The 19,854-nt window shown below is 54.9% G+C and overlaps 2 protein-coding genes and 1 non-coding gene across 6 annotated transcripts; 1 reads left to right on the top strand and 2 right to left on the bottom strand.

The window, feature by feature from the left end:
- Positions 1–810: 810 nt before the first annotated feature.
- On the top strand, positions 811–5,059 carry BEST2 (bestrophin 2). The gene is made up of 9 exons (XM_037145528.2): positions 811–1,073; positions 1,194–1,288; positions 2,060–2,293; positions 2,436–2,590; positions 2,918–2,995; positions 3,160–3,312; positions 3,410–3,490; positions 3,685–3,839; positions 4,290–5,059. Exons 1-9 carry the CDS (start codon positions 922–924, stop codon positions 4,705–4,707), a joined length of 1,521 nt encoding a protein of 506 aa, XP_037001423.1. The 5' UTR covers positions 811–921; the 3' UTR covers positions 4,708–5,059.
- A 1,373-nt stretch (positions 5,060–6,432) lies between these two features.
- On the bottom strand, positions 6,433–18,026 carry HOOK2 (hook microtubule tethering protein 2). 4 transcript variants are annotated; one of them, XM_037145736.2, is made up of 22 exons: positions 17,881–18,026; positions 17,250–17,335; positions 17,107–17,179; positions 16,154–16,204; positions 15,932–16,064; positions 15,781–15,848; positions 15,357–15,419; positions 14,959–15,039; positions 14,700–14,860; positions 14,472–14,612; positions 13,286–13,487; positions 12,837–12,947; positions 12,651–12,738; positions 11,981–12,050; positions 11,147–11,284; positions 10,968–11,058; positions 10,736–10,770; positions 8,002–8,084; positions 7,818–7,921; positions 7,491–7,601; positions 7,351–7,422; positions 6,433–7,270 (listed from the first exon to the last, which is right to left on the bottom strand). In XM_037145736.2, the coding sequence occupies exons 1-22, from the start codon at positions 17,923–17,925 to the stop codon at positions 7,121–7,123; spliced, it is 2,157 nt and encodes a 718-aa protein (XP_037001631.2). In that variant the 5' UTR covers positions 17,926–18,026; the 3' UTR covers positions 6,433–7,120. The 4 variants fall into 4 exon arrangements, with proteins under 4 accessions (XP_037001631.2, XP_037001632.2, XP_037001633.2 ...); XM_037145737.2 differs by having other exon boundaries at positions 7,818–7,918; XM_037145738.2 differs by lacking the exon at positions 6,433–7,270 and having other exon boundaries at positions 8,002–8,080.
- Positions 9,717–9,820, bottom strand: LOC119049712 (U6 spliceosomal RNA). Its single transcript, XR_005082583.2, has one exon. It is a non-coding gene; the product is annotated as a U6 spliceosomal RNA (small nuclear RNA).
- Positions 18,027–19,854: the final 1,828 nt, after the last annotated feature.

Below are 19,854 nucleotides of genomic sequence, written 5' to 3'. Positions count from 1 at the left end.
GTCTGGCTTCAGCCCCACCCAGTGCTGAAGCCACCTGCCCATCTTGTCCCTGTCCCTGTGTGTCCTGCACCCACCATCAGGTGAGAAGGGCCCAGGTCCAGGGGAATAGGAGACTCTGAGGACAGGTGGGCCTGTGGACAGGAATCAGGCATGAATCCATCAGAATCCTCAGAGTGCAGAGTGGAGAGCTTAGAAGGCTGGACAACGAACAGAGGGAAGATGAAGGTGGACCCAGGAGAAGGGGAAGAATAATGAAGTGGGGAGGGTGGATAGGCTGGGGCAGCTGTGCAGGAGAAGGGGCCTGCCTGAGGCACGGGGGTGTATGGGAGGGGAACTGGGAACTTTGAAGTCTTGAGGACAGGGCTTCATAGGGCTTTGTAGGTCTTCAAAAGAGTGTGGTAGTGGAGGAAGGGCAGAGATTGGGAGCTAGGGGAGTGGAGGGAGACAGAGGTGGGATATGAGAGACAGGAATGGTGTATGGGGGCAGTCAGAGCCCTGAAAATCCAGAAACAGAGGTACCGGGGACTCGGGGTGTAGGGGAGGTTTCAGATGGAGCCCAGGTAATGTGGATGGGATGGGATCGAAGACACCTTGGTTAACTCAAGGGTTTGGGCAGTTGGGGCTGGTGAGAGGGGCTGAGGAGGTAGGCACAAGATGTGGAGAGCAAGAGTCCAAAAAGGGGGTGGCCTGCGGGAGAAGGCGTAGGGAGGGCTGGCAGCTGGGGGTGGGACTGAGCGAGGCTGGGAGGAGGCTGGACTGAGGAGGTGGCTGGGCAGGGAGGGAATGTTGAGCTGAGTCACCCCATTCCTCTCTACCACCGCCCGCTGCCCCCAGCCCCTCCCTCCAGGTCCCCTGTTCCTGGGTCACAGGTGGGGGTCGGGTCTGGCCTCACCTTCTCTGGTCCCACCAGCTGGTGCAGCGATGACCGTCACCTACACAGCCCGTGTGGCCAACGCACGCTTTGGCGGCTTCTCACAGCTGCTACTGCTGTGGCGCGGCAGCATCTACAAACTTCTGTGGCGGGAGCTGCTCTGTTTTCTCGGGCTCTACATGGTGCTGAGCGCTGCCTATCGGTGAGGCGGCCGTGGGTGAGCATGCGGGTCAGAGTGGGCAGGGAAGAGGCCCGGGTGTGGGGCACCGGAAGAGATTGGCAGCTGAGTGGGCTTGCCCGTGACACACTCCCCTCCCTGCAGCTTCGTGCTGACTGAGGAGCAGAAGCGCTACTTTGAGAAGCTTGTCGTCTACTGCGACCAGTATGCCAGTCTCATCCCCGTCTCCTTCGTGCTGGGTGTGTCCCGGTGCGCCGCGCTCCCAGTTCCCCATTCCTCCGCCCGGAGAAACCCATTCATTCCTTTTGGAGAGCCCCCCATGCTTGCCCCTCTGACAGCCCCCTCAAGTCCAGCCCCACTGACCCCCCTGTCTGCGTCCTCTATGCCAACTGTGGCCCCTTGGCTATCCCCTGATTACAGTGCCCCTTTGGGAGAATACCATGTCACCCATATGTTTACTCCTGGGCATCTCAGGGACTCCTCCCTGTGTCTTCATAAAATTACTAGTGCCCCACTCCCCATATCCTGGGCTCCGGGGACCTCATGTGAACCCATCCTCTCAAGTCCAGCTCAGGGAGAATTTCTGACAAGTACCAACCCCCAGCCTCCTTCCCATTGTTCTCTGCCCAGGCAGATGATCAGCCTGCTCCAGAGCCCTTGGCATAGATCCTGTGCGCAGCCCCTGCACACATCTCTGGCTCAGGGTCTCCCTGCGGAGGGGAAAACCTGCCCAAGGGCCCTGCGTCTCTGCCCCCATACAGGAATCCCAGTGCCCCATCCCATCCCAGGTGACTTCCTAGTAGCCAGAGTAACCCAGACTGCTCCAGCAACTCTGACCTCAGGGCTAGACCCCCAAGTTCCCAGCCCAAGTGGCCCCGTGCGGTCAGAGTGACCCTGCCCCGTGTCGCTGATGCAGACCCTATTTCCCTCCTCTTCCCACGACCTGGGCCCCCGAACCCCTCCCTGGCCGGAGTGTTCCCACTGAGCCCCTCATTCCCGGCTCTGCGCAGGCTTCTACGTGAACCTAGTGGTACACCGCTGGTGGAATCAGTACCTCTGCATGCCACTGCCCGATGCCCTCATGTGCGTGGTATCAGGCACCGTGCACGGACGCGACGAGCGCGGCCGGCTCTACCGGCGCACGCTCATGCGCTACGCAGGGCTCTCGGCAGTGCTCATCCTGCGCTCCGTCAGCACCGCGGTCTTCAAGCGCTTCCCCACCATAGACCACGTGGTGGAGGCTGGTGAGGCCCCGGCTGGAACTGAGGCGGGGTTGGGGGGGGGGGGGGGGGGGGAGGGGAACACAGGGCCATGACGGAGGGCAGGGCGAGTGACCTTAGTAAGGACGGAAAGGTGGGCAAGTGACCACCAAGCTCACTCCTCCAGGGTTTATGACCCGCGACGAACGCAAAAAATTTGAGAACCTGAACTCATCCTACAACAAGTATTGGGTGCCCTGCGTCTGGTTCTCTAACCTGGCGGCACAGGCCAGGCGTGAGGGCCGCATCCGCGACAACAGCGCCCTCAAACTGCTGCTTGAGGTGAGCTCACCAGCTGGTCATTCATAAAAATACTGGAGAAATCGTACCCCACCCTCCTGGGATTGTGTCAGACGACGGCCTTTCTCACGCCCCCCGCGAGGCTGATTGGAAACACCCTTTCCTAGCAGCCCCCGAGAGCGCATCCATCTCCACGGGGCTCCCACCCCAGGTATACAGTCACCACTAAATAACCACCACCACCCCCCAAAGCTCTCAGAAGTCATCACCTTCCCAGGCAGTCAGCCACCTCTGTCCCAGGTACCCACACTTAATCCCCACATGTGAGCTCACAAGTCAGGCCCCTTCATACCTCATATCCGTCCCCAGGAGCTGACTGTGTTCCGGGGCAAGTGTTCGATGCTCTTTCACTACGACTGGATAAGCGTACCCCTTGTCTACACTCAGGTAACCCCACCGTGCCCATTTAGATCCATTGTCAGGTGCACTGGCCTCCAGGGTAAACTGAGGGCCAGCCAAGATCCCATCGCAGTGACTCCCTATCTGAGCCCTGGTCTCTCCACAACCCCTGAGGCTCCGAGAGCCCTGACTCGGCAGCCGCCCTCCCCCAGGTGGTGACCATCGCCGTGTACAGTTACTTCCTGGCCTGCCTCATCGGACGCCAGTTCCTCGACCCTGCGCAGGGTTACAAAGACCACAACCTTGATCTGTTTGTGCCAGTCTTCACTCTGCTGCAGTTCTTCTTCTATGCAGGCTGGCTTAAGGTGTGTACCGCCCCCCCAACACCACCGGGCCGGGACTCCAGGAGTGGAGCGGGCAAGGGTTCTCAGGTCTCTGCTTATCTCCCTCCTGCCCACTAAGGTAGCAGAACAGCTCATTAACCCCTTTGGAGAGGATGACGACGATTTTGAGACCAACTTTCTCATCGACCGCAACTTCCAGGTGAGACTCAGTTGTGACCATCCCCTGACTTCCAAAGTGGCCCTGGCCTCAACCACACCACGACTTGACCAGGCGTGGCCGCTGAGCCATCCTTCTCTTTGTTATCACACTCCTACCCATCCCGAAGGGTCCACTCCACGGTGCCCGATTGTGGCTACCGCTCCTCCCACCCAGCCTGCTGTCTGCGTCTGCAGGTGTCAATGCTGGCGGTGGATGAGATGTACGACGACCTGGCCATGCTGGAAAAGGACCTGTACTGGGACACTGCGGAGGCTCGAGCCCCCTACACCGCGGCCACAGCTTTTCAGAGACAGCAGCCCTCCTTCCAGGGCTCCACCTTTGATATCACGTGAGCCAACAGGGTGGGCGGGGCCTCTTGGGGGCGAGGCTTCTGGCTCTGCAGGAAATGTCTGATTCAGGAGGCTATAGGGCACCACAACAGGGCTAAGGGCTAGACTAGAGATCTGGGTCTAAGAGCTGAAGTCTATGAGGATAGGGATTGGGGTCAAGGTCTGGGACCAGGCCACTAACTGTGGGCAGAGCTAAGAGCTAATGTGTATGAAGACTGGACAGTTGGCCAGAGGTGATGCAATGCCACAACTGAGGCTTTGAGTCCTAAGTCTGAACAAAATCAGAGCCAAAGGATAAGGCCAGGCACTCGGGTGAGGGCTCAAGTTATTTTGGGGTAGGTGAGACAAATGTGTGGGTGGAGCTAGGAAAAGCAGCAGGCGTCTGTCTCAGGTCTTTCAACCAAGGAGAGGGGTGAAGTCGTATTGCTGACCCGCTGTTTGTGCCATAGGTTGGCCAAAGAGGACATGCAATTCCAGCGGCCAGATGGTGTGGACGTTCCACTGGGTGAGGCGCCTATGGACTTCTTGCAGCGCCTCCTGCCGGTAGGCCCGGGCATGGCTGCAGGAGGCCTGCTGGGCCGGCGACTGTCTTTGCTGCGCCGCAAGAACAGCTGCGTGTCAGAGGCATCCGTGGCTGCCAGCTGCACGAGCGCCCTGGATGGCGCGGCCTCGGAGTGCGGCTGCGGGGACCTAATACTGGACTCCAGCCTTCGAGAGCCAGACCTTGAGCCCTCCACTGGGCCTGAGCCGCCAGCCCTGGGGCCTGCTGCTGAGCCCTTCACCACAATGCCCATGCCAGTGCCTCGGGGGCTGGCTCCACCCTGGCTGCCCAGCCCCATTGGTGAGGAGGAGGAGAGTCTCGCCTGAGACCCTGGGGCCAAGATCCCCAAGAACAGGGAACCAAGACCCCACACCGCACCCAGGCAGAGGTAGGGGTCTGCGTAAGCCGCCTGTGGATTTCGCCTGCTGGTTTTTGACCAGTTCCTGCTACCTGTGCTCCTGCTTTCACACCTGTCCAGCATCTCCTGTGGGCCAGGCACTGAACTAAGGGCAGGTAATTCTTTCAGCTGCTGATCGGCTCATCCTTCCCACCAGCTCTTCTTTCCACTCCCTACTACCTGAGAGGCCTCTTTCAGTGTGTCCTGCCTTTATTGTTTTCCTAAAATGGGATATGAATGCCTACATCTTTGAGTTGTGAGGATAGTAATGAAATGATAGCTTTCAAGTGTTTGGTACATAATAGGTGCTCAATAAAATGTTAGTGGTTTCTACTCAAACGTTGTTAGCCTGACTTTTCCTGCCAGGCATTGTGCTAAGTCAGATCTGAGAAATTGTCCAGGGCATCTCCTGATGCCCTGATACTTCATCCCAAACTCTGCTCTCTGAAATGGCATCAGTGCACACAACTTTATCCATTTATCAATGGTCTAGTTACAGTCCCAGGACCACAGCTTCCTCTTGTCAGCCTTGGTTTATGGTTCTGTAAGCAACCTCTCCACCCCAAATCCCTGAATTTTCAGTTACCCTTTTAGCGCTCCTGGTCTTAATTCAATCACATGCCAATGACTCCTTTTTAGAAGTCCGGCCGGGGCCCCTCCCCCACTTCTAGACCCAACTGTCTTCTCCGCGTCTCCCTGTGGGGATCTTCCAGGCACCTGGGAAGACGTCCCTGAACCTGCTCCCCATTGGCTCCCCGGCCTCTTTGTTGGCTTTGTCCTTCCAAATAATGAGGCCAAAACCTGGAGTCACTAACTCCTTTCTTTCTCTCACCCCTCCACATCAACCCAGCAGCAAATCCCATTGGCTTGGTCTCCAAATTGTATCCGGATTCCAGCCATTCCTCCTTCCTCTGGGGCCCCCACCATGGCTAGAGCCCCCACTGTCATGCACCCACCCAGCTGGACTAGTAACTTCTGTACTTGTCTCCCAGCTCTGATCCTAACACCCCAGTCAGTTCCACCCACAGCAGCCAGAGGGAGCCTATGAACACCTGAATCAGGTAACATCCTTCCTTTGTTTAGAACCCTCCGTGACTCTCACTTCACTCAGAATAAAAACTAAAGTCTTCCACACAGCTCAGGAGGCCCTGGACAGTCTCCCTGTCTTCGTCTCCTCCCTTCTCCCGTCTGACTCCACACTGCCCCTCTAACCCACCGAGCAAGGTCTCATCTCGGGGCCTTTGCACATGCTGTTCCATCTGGCTGGACTGCTCTTCCCCAGACATCTACGCAGCCCCTTCCTCCCTTCTGTCAGGTCTCTATTTAAATTATGTCACTTCCTTGGTAAGGTCTTCTTGTTGCTGGCCTTTTATTAAAAATCACCACCCCCAGAAGCATTTGAGATCTTGCTCTCCAGCATGTTGTCAATTTGGCTCAAATACTTCAAAAAATATTTTTTATTTATCTTTAGAGAGAGGGGAAGGGAGTAAGAGAGGGAGAGAAATATCCGTGTGTGAGAGAAACATGGATCAAATGACTCTTACACACCCCCAACTTGGGGCTTGGGCGCAACCCCGGTACTTGCCCTGACCGGGAGTCAAACCAGTGACCTTTTGGTTTGTGGGATGACACCCAATCCGGTGAGCCACACCAGTCAGGGCTGGCTCGAATAAACTTTTAATCAAAATTCAAAAAATTAAAAAATCACCACCTCCCAAATCCACCTCATGCAACGCCATCACTTCTGCTTGCTTTATTTTTCTCTATCGCGCTCCTCACATCAAACTTCGATCTATTTCCTCTACTGTCTGTCTCCCCTCATTGGACGTAAGAACTTCATAAGGCAGGGATTTTTGTCTGAAGCTTCTTCAAAACCCATCACACATGCACAGTTACACAAACACAGATATGATTCTCAGCCCTCACTGGGTACTATCACTTACTCACACTTTAGTGAGACCACAAGCCAGACTTTTCTTAAAAGCAGTGGTTTGAATCCCTGGCCCATTTTCTTCCCCTCACCAGAGTCCAGCCAGAACAGATTGAAAGTCTTTATTATTTTTCTTCTCAAATATAAAGTCACTCTTTCTACCCTGGCAGCTCATTAACCCCAGGGAGAATATTAAGGTTAAGAATCACATTGCTAAAAAGAACAGCCCCGTACCTGCCTCCCGCCATGTCCTGGACCCTTATCTCATTTGGGAGAGGAAAAGGCACAGGTCATGACCTCAAGGCTCTCAAGCAGCTGACCCAGGCAAGATGCTGGGCCCCAGGGGAGCTGGGGGAATCCAGGGTGCATCGAGCCCTGACTGGCTTGGCAGGTGGCAGGATCCTGAGGTACATCAATGCTTGTCGGTGGGGCGCATGTTCAGGGATGCAAGGCGTCCCAACGGTCCACGACGAGCGTTGGTGGCCAGGCGCTGCTGGGCCAGGAATGACTGGGCGTGGGCGGGTGCCCGCTCTTCCCCTGCTCGTTGCTGGAAGGCCATGCCCTGCAGGGAGGGGTGTGGTTGACGTCAGATGAGCCCAGGGGATGCCCCTAACACTCCAGCCCCGGTGGTGCTACACTCACCATATTATACCAGGCACTGATGAGAAGCTTTTCTTCCTGCTCTCGCTGACTTCGACTCTTCTCAAAGTCCATCTGCCAAGAAGGCAACAGTCAAGGGCTTGGATGTGCTGGGGGCAGTGAGCGGGGATGAGGGCACCCACCTCCAGGTGCCGGATTCTGACTTCCCGCTCCCGGAGCTGCGTCCTCAAGGTATGGAGTTCCGGAAGCGCCCGTCTGGGTGGCCGCTGCTTTGGTTCCAGGGTCTGTATGACCTAGGGGTTGGGGAAGACACAGCCTTGGCCCTGGCCTCACAAGCTGTTCAATGCATCGGGGTGTATTAAGTGTGACAACTCATGGTGGTGGAGGAGAAGTCTGTGACATGATGTGGTATGATAGGTGTGGAGGTAGGGAGCACAGATGTGCAAACTGGTGGGAGGCGTGACCCAGTGAGGCAGCAGCCTGGGCAGAAGGTCACTCAGCATCCTCACCGTGCGTGCCTTGTCCACATAGCGGCGGTACCGCTCCTCCATGGCCTGCAAGTCTGCATCCTTCTTCTGCAGGCTGTCCTGAAGCTCCTCGATACGCCTGGCTGCTGCAGGAACAAGGTGGCCTCTCAGCTCCACGTCAAGCTCAGGTCTCCCCCCACTGGACTCACTGCCAAACCCCGCTCACTGCTGCTGTCGGCAGGTGGCTCGAGCTCCTCAATGTACTCGCGCTTCCGCTGCAGCTCCAGATCCGCCTCATGCAGCTTCTGCCTGGGGGCAGGGGACACGCGGCAGTGGTGATTACCAAGGCATTCCTGCTGCTAGAAGTGCCCCTGCATGGCCGCAGAGACCACTCTGCCTGCCTCACAAGCACAGGGATTGTGTGCTCCGGCCCCTCCACCTCCCCCGCCACCAGAGCCACAACCCTCCAGCCCCCTAGTCACGTGGCCTCTGGGTCAGCCCCCATCTCTCCACTTCTCCTGTTTCAGAGGTCACATGCTGATCCAGCCACCACTACCCCTTGCCAGCTTCTTCTATTCTCAACCCTTCAGTACCATCTTCCACACACAGGAGCCAGCAAACTTTCTAGAATGCCAATTTCTTATAACAAAAGAAAATGCAAGCTACAAGGTTTGATTTTGATAACATCCCTGTAGGTGACATTATTATTGTGCACTGAACATGAAACACAGTATAACATCTACTAGCTATGTCCACTGAAATGACCAAGGCATGTGCCCTGGGGGCCACCAATTACACTTTTGTAACACACTTGCACACAAGTGAAGCAATGCGTATGCAAGGTGTTACCCTTTGTTGCTTTGTTTGAAATTGAAATAACTAGAAAGAATGGGTTAAATACATTATGATATTCACAAAAAATGCTAGACTTTCTGGACAATAATTCTACAGGAGAATTAAGCCCTAATGCTTCCAGGTATCCAGCCTCTGTAAGGAAGTAACTTTTTTCATGCCCTGGCTCAGCCTCAGCTACATTCCCTCATTGGCCCACAGTGAGAAAACAACCACCCGAATCATTTCCAGTAAGGCCTAGTTTCCCCATGGACCCCCAGTTAACACAGGCTGCTATATTTATAAAAAAGAATGAGCCCTGGCTAGTGTAGCTCACTGGATTGAGCTCGGGCCTGCGAACCAGAGTATCGCGGTTCGATTCCCAGTCAGGGCACATGCCTGGGTTGCAGCCCAGTTCCCAGCAGGGGACACACAAGAGACAACTATACATTGATATTTCTCTCCCTCTCTCCTTCCCTTCCCCTCTAAAGATAAATAAATAAAATCTTAAAAAAAAATACTTGATAAAAAAAAATAGAATGACTATTCATTTGTAGAAATTTCCCTGTCATCTTAAGTAGGAAAAGCAAGTGCAGGCTAGCACTTATTATACTACCTTTTGGGTAAATAAGGAATGAAAATAAAAGTCTACATATTTATTTGCATTTGGTTTTATTTATTTATTACATTAATTAAAATTTATTTAAAGCTTTTTAGGCTTCCATATTTTAAGTTAAAGATGCATCAAATTATTTCTTTAATTTGGGTTCATACATGATCAATTTCCAAACATATATACATGGAATAAATTGAATAAGTTATTTTTTTAAATGTAATTAGAATTCTATTTTTATTTTTATTTATTTATTTTTAATATTTTATTTATTTATATTTAGAGGGGAGGGGAAGAGAAACATCAATGTATGGTTGCCTTTCGTGCGTCCCCTGCTGGGAACTGGCCTGCAGGGAACTCATCTGCAACCCCAGCATGTGCCCTGACTGGGAATCGAACCGCCATTCTCTGGTTGGCAGACCTGTGCTCAATCCACTGAGCTACACCAGCCAGGGCTGAATAAGTTATTATTTTGGAGTATAAAATAGAATGAGAGAAAAAATATGGAACGCTTCACGACTTTGCGTGTCATCCTTGCGCAGGGGCCGTGCTAATCTCTGTATCGTTCCAATTTTAGTATATGTGCTGCCGAAGCGAGCACTATTTGCATTTGGTTTTAAAACTCCGGAATGAGAAAAGCTTTGTAAAATAAATGATTGTCTAACCTTTATGCTGTACACCTGAAATTAATACAAAATGCTATTAAACATTAACTGTAATTGAAAAGAAAAAAAACTCTGGAGGGATTCCCATAATAAACTAACAGGAATGCAGCAGAGTAGGGTGGGAATTGAGCTAACCAGGGGTTCAGGGAGGCACACATTTTTGGGTTTTGTGTTTAAGATTTTATTTATTTATCTTTAGAAGGGAAGGAGAGAAGTATCAATGTATGGTTGCCTCTCGTGCATCCCCCACTGGGAACTGGCCTGCAACCCAGGCATGTGCCCTGACCGAGAACCGAACCGCGATTCTTCAGTTCACAGGCCTGCGCTCAATCCACTACACCAGTCAGGGCTCACATTTTGGTTTTTAAACTACAAATGTGATCACTATTTAAAATAGTTTTTTTAAAAGATTTATTAACTTACTTTCTTTTTAGACAAAGGAGGAAGGGAGAAATAGAGGGAAAGAAACATCATTGTGTGGGAGAAACATCAATCAGTTGCCTCTCACAGGCCCCCATCTGGGAACCGAGAGGGCAACCCAGGCATGGGCCCTGACTGGGAATTGAACCAGTGACCTTCTGGTTTGCAGGCCAGCACTTAATCCACTGAGCCACACCAGCCAGGGCTAAAATAGTTTCTTTTTTAACAGTGTAAAAAGTAAAAGGCTACTATCATTTTCAACGAGGCAAGACTACCTTGCTGAAATGCCCTCTGTGGCTCTTTACTGCTTCCCTTGGCTTTTAAGACCCAGATCTAAACCTTCAGTCTGTATTTCCACAAATGACTCTGCACCCCACTACCTTTGCCCCGACCTCCCCCACCACCAGGAGTGCCATCCCTCTGGGACTCACAGGTGTTCCTGTAGCTTCCTCTTCAGCAGGACGGACTGGGAGAGAGAAGAGGCATGGGGTAAGTGGGTGTCCAGAGGTCCCAACCCTTTCCCGGGATAAGGGCCATAGTGTCACCCTGGGGCCATGGTACTTACAATGGCCTGCAAAGGGCATCAGGCAGCAAGTGGGGAGAGAAAAGAGGGTTACTGAGGGTCAGGAGGCAGAGCCAGGCGGAAAGGAGGTGGGCACTCACGTCCTCCTCAGTCTTGCCCCCCTGCTCCTGCAGTGCCTTCTGTAGGTCCTCCACCTGTGCCCGCAGCTCTAACAGCTGCTGCTGGTTCAGCCTGCAGCGGGGAGGATGGCCGCTCAGTGCCTTCGCCCCGCCTCGGGCTGTCTCCACGCCTGCACCCAGCTGCCCTCCTCTGTCCTCACCGGTGCTGTGTCTCCAGCCCGTGGCGAGCGCGGTTGGCCTCCTCCAGGTGGCGCTGCAGCTCCTCCTGCCGCTCTCGGTCGGCTGCCTCCTGCTGGCACAGACGCTTGTTTTCCATCTGAAGCCGCAGAAGTGTCTCCCTGCAGACGGGAGGGAGTTGAACAGAGCTGGGGACCAGTCACCCCTCAGGCCCGGCATAGGGTACTAGGAAAGGGGCAGAGCCTTAGAGAAGAGCCCAGTCATACTAGTCCTGGGGACTGGGCCTAGGCATAGTGAGCGGAGTTCTGGGTAACCAAGTGGGCAGGCCTATGAGCTAGGCCTAGGGATGGAGCCAAGCAAAGGCAAGGCCGCAGGAACTGGTTTAAACACTGGAGAAGAGACTGTGGAAAAGCTAGACATAAACTAAGACGCAGGAATGGGAAGAGCTTGGGAGAGAGAACCTATCTGGCCAGGGCACAGGGTACTGAACCTAGCAGGAGCTACACAGAGGACAGCTGTTCCCTGGGGGTCAGAGTCCAATTTAGGCAGGGCTGCGGCATAGGACTTTTCATGGCTAGTAAAGCCAGATGGATTGGGCCTAATTTGTGCCCTGAGGATGGATCCTAGAGAGGAGAGCCACCTATTAATAGGGCTATAGCCCAGGCGGGTAAGAGCAGAATTACGAGTGGGTGGGCTTAGGAGCCCCCCTAGGACTTGGGTCTCCACCACATACCCCATTGACTTGGGAACGGAGCCAAGCTGGCGAGGTTCTGATGAAGCCTGCACTGGGGGGCAGGGCTGAGGGCGGGCACTGGCAGGCTGGGGTGGGGCCAAAGTTCTGAGTGACCCCAGAATACCTGAGCTCTGCAGGTAGCATCTCTGCTGCTAAGTTTTCCACAGCTGGCGAGGTGGGATCCAATGAGGGGTCTGGAGAATATGAGATAAGAAAAGTTTTCAGGTAGCTGCACAGCCCAGGCTCCCATCCCTAGGGTCCTTTACCCAAGAATCATCTTTTTTTTTTTTTTTTTTTTTTAAGATTTTTTAACTTATCTCTAGAAAAAGGGGAAGGGAGGGAGAAAGAGAGGAAGAGAAACATCAATGTGTGGTTGTCTCCCTGTTGCCCTCAACTGGGGACCTGGCCCTCAACTCAGGCAATGTGCACTGACTGGGAATCAAACTGGAAACCCCTTGGTTTGCAGGCCGGCACTCAGTCCACTGTGCCACATCAGCCAGGGCCCAAGAAAACTCTTTGAGGGTTCAAGTTCGGCCAAAAGCCTGGCTTGACACAAGTCCCCACCCCCACCCCTGCCTGATCAGAAGTTCTGATGCTTGGCCCTGCCCAGAGCTCAGGAGGACAGCCCCTGCTTTCTGTTGGCCCTCATAACCTTTCCCCTGCAGTGTCCCTCTGGTATGGCCTAACTGGGTTCCCAGACTAAGCAAGCCTGAGACACTGCCTCTTCTGCCTGCCCTAATGGCACCCCCAGGCCACACACACCACTAGGATCCTGGGATGGGCCCCAAACTCACCAGCCTGGGTGGGTCCCCGAGGCTGCAGCTGGGCGCAACGCAGCTCCTCGTTGGCCTCTCGCAGTGAGTCCCGCTCGGCCATCAGGCGCTGGAGGGAAGGGGTTTGAGACACCACTTGAGGCCCACTTGAGTGGGCTGTGCCGTGATGAGCAAGGCGGGGCTTGGGCGGTGGGACCTCCACCTCACCTCCTTCTCCTTTGTCACCGACTCATACTTTTCCTCCAGATTGCGACACTCGAATAGCCATTTCTCAGCCTTCATGGCCTCTTCCTGCCACTGGCCCTGCAGTTCCTGAACCTGAACAGAGGGGAGGTGTGAGGACCGCAGACTTGGAAGGAGGTGCAGGGACTGGGTTCAAGTTAAAGGAGAGAGGCCAGACGACCCAGCCTCAAAAACTTGGAGGGTAGGGTTTAAAAGAAGGGCTTTTCTCTAGGCTTAAAACCTAGAGAGAATCTGGCCTGCCTAAAGGGTGTGACTTTATATATATATAAAAAGAAGAACACTCATCTCCGAAGGGCTCAGCACCATGCAGAGGGTCCCCAAAGTGGATGGAGCAAGCCACAGGGGCCCCTCCACCCCTGCTCACATACAGGCACAGCGTCCCAGGCTCCCTGGCACTGCAGCTATTGCCGCACCTGCCTCCGTTGAGCCTCCAGCTGGGCACGCAGAGAGCCAGCCCTGCGCAGCTCCTCCTCCAGCTGCCGTGTGCGCTCTGCGTGGCCTGCATTGCGCTCCTCCAGCTGCCGCACCTGCCGCCGCAGCTCTCTGAGCTCCCCCAGCCGGCGCTGGCAGCTGCTCAGTGTGGCCTCCAGCTGCCCAGCACGCTCGGAGGACTGCCTGGGGGAGGGGGAAGTGGGGAGAGATGGCTAGGGTGTGAAGTCAGGGTTCAGCTGGGATGCGAGGCCCTCAAGGCAGAAGGGGTCATGTCAGCCCAGCAGCATTTGAGTTTGAGATGGTGGGTCTTGAGGGTTAAGGGTCAGCCTGCATCTGGTGCTGTTGGGGTCATTAGGGAGCATAAAGGGAACCTAAGTGTCATTGCTAGCCAGAGTTATAATCAGGGATGCTCAGGTGTGGGATTGTGGGGACTGAGAATGGCTCTACGGACACGGGGAAAATGATAGGGGCCCAGAGGGATCGAGGAGCCCCCAAAGATGCTTTTGAGTCATGAGGACTGTGGGGTCAACACAGGCACTGTGGGTGTAAGGGCAATGGAGGGGTCATGGGGAAGCTTTGGGGTCAGAGCACTGTGGGGTTCTAAAATTTTAACATTACAGAGGTGCCATGGGGTCACAGGGGAGTCCTTTGAGATTACAGAAGGCACAGTGAGTCGAGGGGGTGAGTGCTGTGGGGACACACCAAGCGTCCTGGGGTTACCAGGGTGCTGTGGAGTCATAAGAAGGTACAATCGTGTCATGGGGAGCACAGTAGGGGTTACAAGAGATGGCAAGGTATTGCACTGTTGGGTCCTGGAGAACACCATGAAATCTTAGGACATGATAAGACCCAGAATGGTGCAGTGAGGTCTGTGAAGAACTGTGGGGGGCCCTTGGCTTGCTGGAGCTACAAGGATGCTATGAGGCCTGGGTGAAACAATGTGGGAAAACAGGGGGACACTGGGGAAGTCCTGGGGGACACACCAGGGAACCAGGGGGCCAAAGGACACAGTAGAGTCCAGGTGGTGCATGGGGTTCAGATGGCACTTGGAGTCTAGAGGGTATTATAGGGATCTGCTGGGCATTTCAAGATTATAGAGGTACTGTGGCATCAGGGGGCACTCTGGCAATGGGGTATGTGGTGGAGACCCAGGGACCCACCACTCACCGCAGCTCATCCATCTCATCCTTCAGGGTCTGCGCCTCCTGGGCCAAACTGGTCAGTGCCTGGTTCCGCTGCTGCAGCTCAGCGACCTCCCGCTCCAGCTCCAGGCATCGCAGATGGTCATCCTCCCTGCCATTCTCAAGCCTGGGGGGGTGTGAGGGTGGGCACATGAGGGGACCACACCCACTGCAATCCTCTGGCCTGCCTGGCCCCAGGCCCAGCTGCCCACACCTGTAGTTCTCTTCCTGCAGCTGCTCCAGCTGGGACTGCAGCAGCAGCAGCTTCTTGGCAGTGAGGCCCGTGGCGACCTCACCCTCTGGCTGGCCCACCTGCTGCCGCAGCACTGCATTCTCCTGTGCCAGGCTCTGCTTCTCCTCTGACAGGAGCACCAGCTGTGGGCAGGAGGTGCAGTGAGCTAGAGTAGGGAGGAGGCTTTGCAGATAACCCTACCCTGGAAGCACCAGTGGTCCCGTCCCCCCCCCAGCCCCACCTGCCGCTCCAGGTCCAGACAGCGCTGCCGCAGCTCATCCCCCTCATCAGCCTCCTCACTCAGGAAGTAGTACCTGCGGGACTGATGAGAGGGGTGGGGGGTTGGGAGGGGCAGGAAACTCAGGAATCCAGGGGAGGAAACTGGGGGAAGAAGGCTGGGATCTCTAGGAGCAGAGAGGAAGGACCCAAGAAACCCTCAAAATCTAAGAAGAGAAGGCTGGGACCCCAGGCTACTAGAGGAAGGTGATTCAGGAACCCTGGATAGCCAGCAAGGAAAGAGGCTAGGACCCTGAGGGATTAGGGCGGTTTTCAGAATTAAAGATAAGCCCCTCCTGCTGTTAGGCAGCCCAAAGAATCAATAATGGGGTCAGAACCCTGCCCAGGTCCCCCAACCCTTACCTGGCTGTCAAAGTTCCCATATGTCTCCGGTGACAAGGTATCAGGGGTGTCTTTGGTCAAGAACTGGAGGGACATGGGGTGGCACTGAGATAAGCTGGGTCCTCTGAAGGCAGCCTTCAAGGCCTCCATAATCCAGCCTGAGAACCTCTCCATCCGCCTGTCCACAAAGCCATTTCTCCCCTATATCCCCAGCCTGAAGTCTGCCCCCCACCCCCTGCCAAGTGTCCAGCACACACAGAGAAGCCTGGTCCTTTCATTGTCACAGAGCTAGACTGTGACTTAGAGCTGGGAGGAGCTGGCAGGCACAAGACAGGGAAAGCTGGCCAGCTGAGTTCCAGGCAGAACCCAGACCACACCGGGCCAGCGCCCGTGCCCAACTGCCTCTGCGCTGCAGCTCCTTGCCACATTGGGCACCCCCACCTACCTCCTGGATGGCTTCCATCACCACATGCTGAACTGACTCCTCCAGTGTCATAATTCTCTGGATGTGCTCTGGGGATCAAGGTTAGGGACACTGAGACCTGGGGAGGAGGATTTCCTTAGGTCTTCCCTTAATGACCTTGTAACCCCCATACCTTGCTTTTTCTCGCAACTGATGGCACAGCCCAGCACCAGCTGAAGAAGCTTGCCAAGCTCTCCGGGGTCTGAGAACTGGCCAATAAGGTTCACATCTGGGAGGTGCTGCTCCAAGATGGGATGTCCTAGGACCTGAGGGGGGAAGTGGCTGGGTGTCAGGGGCTTACAGACACTTCTACTCCTCCCAATACAGCCCCCTAAACCTCTTTACAGTTACTCACACCCTGGGAGTACTCCACCAGGCTCTGTAAGATTATCTTCAGGTTGTCCACCTGAGAAGAGACAAGGAATTGTGTCCAGGGTCCCAGAGCCCCCAGAAAGGGCCAGGTGGCCCTCACCCTGAATCTACCCCATTCTCTTATTTCCAACTCCCCTGCCAATTCCTGGTCATCTTATCCTGTTTCGCCCCATTCTCTGTCTGAATGTCCCCTCTCCTAGGCCTGATCTGTCTGGCTGCTTGCCCTTTTCATTCACCTGCTCATCTTGTTCACATGTTCCCAGAACCCAAACACTTCTCACCGCCTGTCTCCTGCCCCACCACCATTTGGCCCTAGACATCTCTCCCTGGATTACTGGACGAGCTTCCTGTCTCAGCTTCCACTCTCCATTCCTCTCCAAGCAGTCAGGGGAAGCTTTTCTAAGCCCAAGCCAGGTTGTGCCTTTCCTCTTCTAAAACCCTTTCTTGACTTTGCACAGCACCTAAAATAGAATCCACCTCCTGCCCCAGCTTGCCAGGCCCCTGATGACTTCACATACCATTCCTTTGCTTTCCATTCTGACTCAATCGCACCAAGCTTATCCCCAACTCAGGGCCTTTGCATTTGCTATTTCCTAGTGTGGAATTCAGTTCCTTCAAATCTTACATCAAGATCAGCCCATTTGGAGTAACTGTCCACCAACCCCCAGCTGTTCTCACTCATGGCCTGCTTTATTGTCTGTACAACTTATTGCCATCAGAAGTCAACATTTATGCTTGTGCATGCAGGTTTTTGTTACTCCTTGCTACTTGCCCGGGCCTGCTCAATAGATGAATGAAAGAATAAGTAGTCAGTTGATCACCAGACATCTGTCCCTCTCCCTAACCAGGTCTGCCTATCACCCAGGAAATATGTCTAGCTGACCCTTCCCCGATCATTCTTCACCAGTCCGTTCCCCAGGCAAGTCCACCTGTCACCTTCATTCTCCAATTGGGACCTGGGTCCTCTGAGATGCGCTGGAGCCAGGCCTCGTTGAACCAGGAAGGGTCTCTGGAGGTGAGAAGACCAGGTGAGCTGCTGGGGGGCTTTTTTGGTGACCCTCCCGCTCAGCTCCACTCACATCTGGTTCAGCACATAGGCTATGGCCAGGCCACTGCTCAGGTCTTGGGGGCTGGTACAGGGGGATGGGACTTGGAACATCTGCAACTGTGGGGAAGAGGAAAGCGCAACAAGCAGCATCAGGGTCTGGGATCACTAAATCACTGCCCTTTTGAACACTTTTACGGTCAGCGGAAACCTCACAAGATTGAATGCAAACATTTGAACAGGAGCTGGCCTGTTGCTCCCCAAGTCCTTGGGGGAGTGACCTCTGCTCACCTGGGACCAGAGGGGGTGTGGCCCCACTTCACCTCTGTCCTACAAACATCCCGCGACCTGGCCAGGGCGGAACCAAATAATTTGGTCCCCACAGGCGATGAGTCATGAGGCCAGTTCACCTGTGCTATCGTCCCACGTGACCAGCACGAAGGGGCGGGACCTCACCTGTCCACGCAGACCTTCTATGTGACAGAGGCAGGTGCATAGGCTAGAGTCCAACGGCCCAACAGGCCGATGACCCGCCCCCCCGCCCCCCCGCCCCCCCCCCGCTTCCTCCTCCCAGCCCCTGGATGGAAAGGTGAACCGAGCTCAGGCCCGGACACCCGGGAGAGAAGAACGGGCGCACACCTGTGCTGGCCCCGCCCCCGACCTACCCAGGTGAACAGAGACCCGCATAGCTCAGCCTTGTCCACGCTCATGGCTCCCGATCAGATTCGATCCCGGCCACGGAGCCCCGCCACCGCAGCCACCACCACGTCCGCCACCAGCGAGCGCCCGCAACCCCGACCTCCCGCTTGGCCTAGAGTGCCGCCCCACCCCGCCCCCTGAACGCAGGCCCCGCCCTGGACACGTGATCTTCTCCCTGCGCCCACTCAGGCCTCCAGTACTGCCATTTTGGATCCGGGCAGCGTTCCGGCGCCCGCCCTGCCGCCAGGGGGCAGTCTGGGGCACCTTTGCGCTTCCTGCCTCCCCTGGCTTTTTTTTTTTGGAGAGTAGCAGAGATCTCAGGATTACTCCTCATTTTCTGAGCCGGAACTACACTACTCTGTTATACAGGCTGAAAGAAATTCTGCTTGTCTAATCCCCTTATAATCAGAGACTTTATATCTGCACCGGGGAGGGGAAGGCCATTACACATCCTTTGAATTTGGAGGGGTGATCCCAATGGGCTCTGTCTTCCTGGTGGAGGTGATTTGGGAGTCTTGCTGCCGGGTAGACAAGGGGACATGGATGAGGTCTTAGGTCGAAGGCTGGATTATTCAGCCAGACATTTGTCCTGGGTGATGGACAGACACATTTGCCCAGCCTGGATCGGTCCTCCACTTGGGCTTTCCCGCGCCTTCACCTCCTGAAGTCCGGAGCAGGAGTCCTTGGGCTCAGAACCCGGACCAGGCCTCTCTGGTCCCCCGGGCCCACCAGGGGGCGCTCAGACCGCAGGAACGTAGTCTACGGGCGGGCGGGGGGGGGGGGCGCTTAAAGGAAAGTGATACCGAGAGCAGTTAATAAAATCGCTGTCACCATTTATTGAGTGCCTACGGTATACAGTCCCTGAGCTTCACGATTCAAATATATGGGTAGCTGCCCTGACAGGTGTGGCTCTGTTGTTTGGGCGCCAATCGGCAAAGCAAATCGGTCGCAGGTTGGATTCCTGGTCAGGGTACATGCTTAGCTTTGGGGGTTCAATCCTCCCTGTCCGGGCACCTACAAGAGAGGCAACTCATCGATGTTTCTCTTTTATAACCAATGTTTCTCTCCCTCTCTTTCTTCCTTCCCCTTTCTCTAAAAATAAATAAATCTTTTCTTTTAAGGAATAAATAAACAGGCGTCTGAAATCTCCCCAGGACTCTAGGTGGCAAGTGGTGTTTTGATTCCCGGTTCACACGCAAGGATACAGAGGTCCTGGGTGGACCCAGCTTTATTTAGGAGGAGGGTTGACGCCTAAGTTCTTTGGCAGCCCCTCCCCCGAGGGGCCGGCGACTTAATGAGCAGTAATTAAAGGTTATTAGCCGTACCCAGAGGGAAGGGCGGGCTCTGCATTGGGGGTGGGCCTAGGTCTGAGGGGAGGGGCTCTGATCTCTCCAACCCTGAGTCTGGCTTCGCCGACCCTGCCCCCGAGAGGGTTAGGCTGGATGGCCACAGCTCCCACGCCGCTTCGCACGAACACAGTCACTCTACCACTAGACACGCGGTTACAGCCCACTCAGATGTGCAGACGCACGCAACGCACGCATGCGGGGGCCTCAGATGCTCGTCTGCATTCCCACATCCCCTTCCAATTTTGTTTTCAACCTTCAGCTCCTGGGAGCAGGTGGGAGGGGAAGTAGTGGGGAAGGGGACAACGGCGGGAAGGCTTTGCTGGCTTCCGGACAAGGCTGCCTTCCGGCGGGCGTGGGAACCAATGCCACGGGCTCCAGCATCCCGCTTCCACCAGAGGAGAGTGCCAATAGGGGGAAATGGAGCTGTCCTGGTCCCGGGTAGAAGTGGAAGGTGAGCCAGGAACTAGGACTGTTCCTGAACAAGGAAGAGGAGAGGGACTGGGAGCATTTGTGAGAGGACCTGGTTGTCCAATACTTGGGGAATCACCAAGTATTCCACATGAGGTCCCCAATGTTCACAAAACCGCAGAG

Source organism: Artibeus jamaicensis, unplaced genomic scaffold, assembly GCF_021234435.1.
Source record: "Artibeus jamaicensis isolate MK-2021 breed Jamaican fruit bat unplaced genomic scaffold, CSHL_Jam_final contig_3290, whole genome shotgun sequence".
NCBI classification, from domain to species: domain Eukaryota; kingdom Metazoa; phylum Chordata; class Mammalia; order Chiroptera; family Phyllostomidae; genus Artibeus; species Artibeus jamaicensis.
The sequence above is the reverse complement of the archived record's forward strand: the minus strand, read 5'-3'. Positions and strand labels throughout refer to the sequence as shown.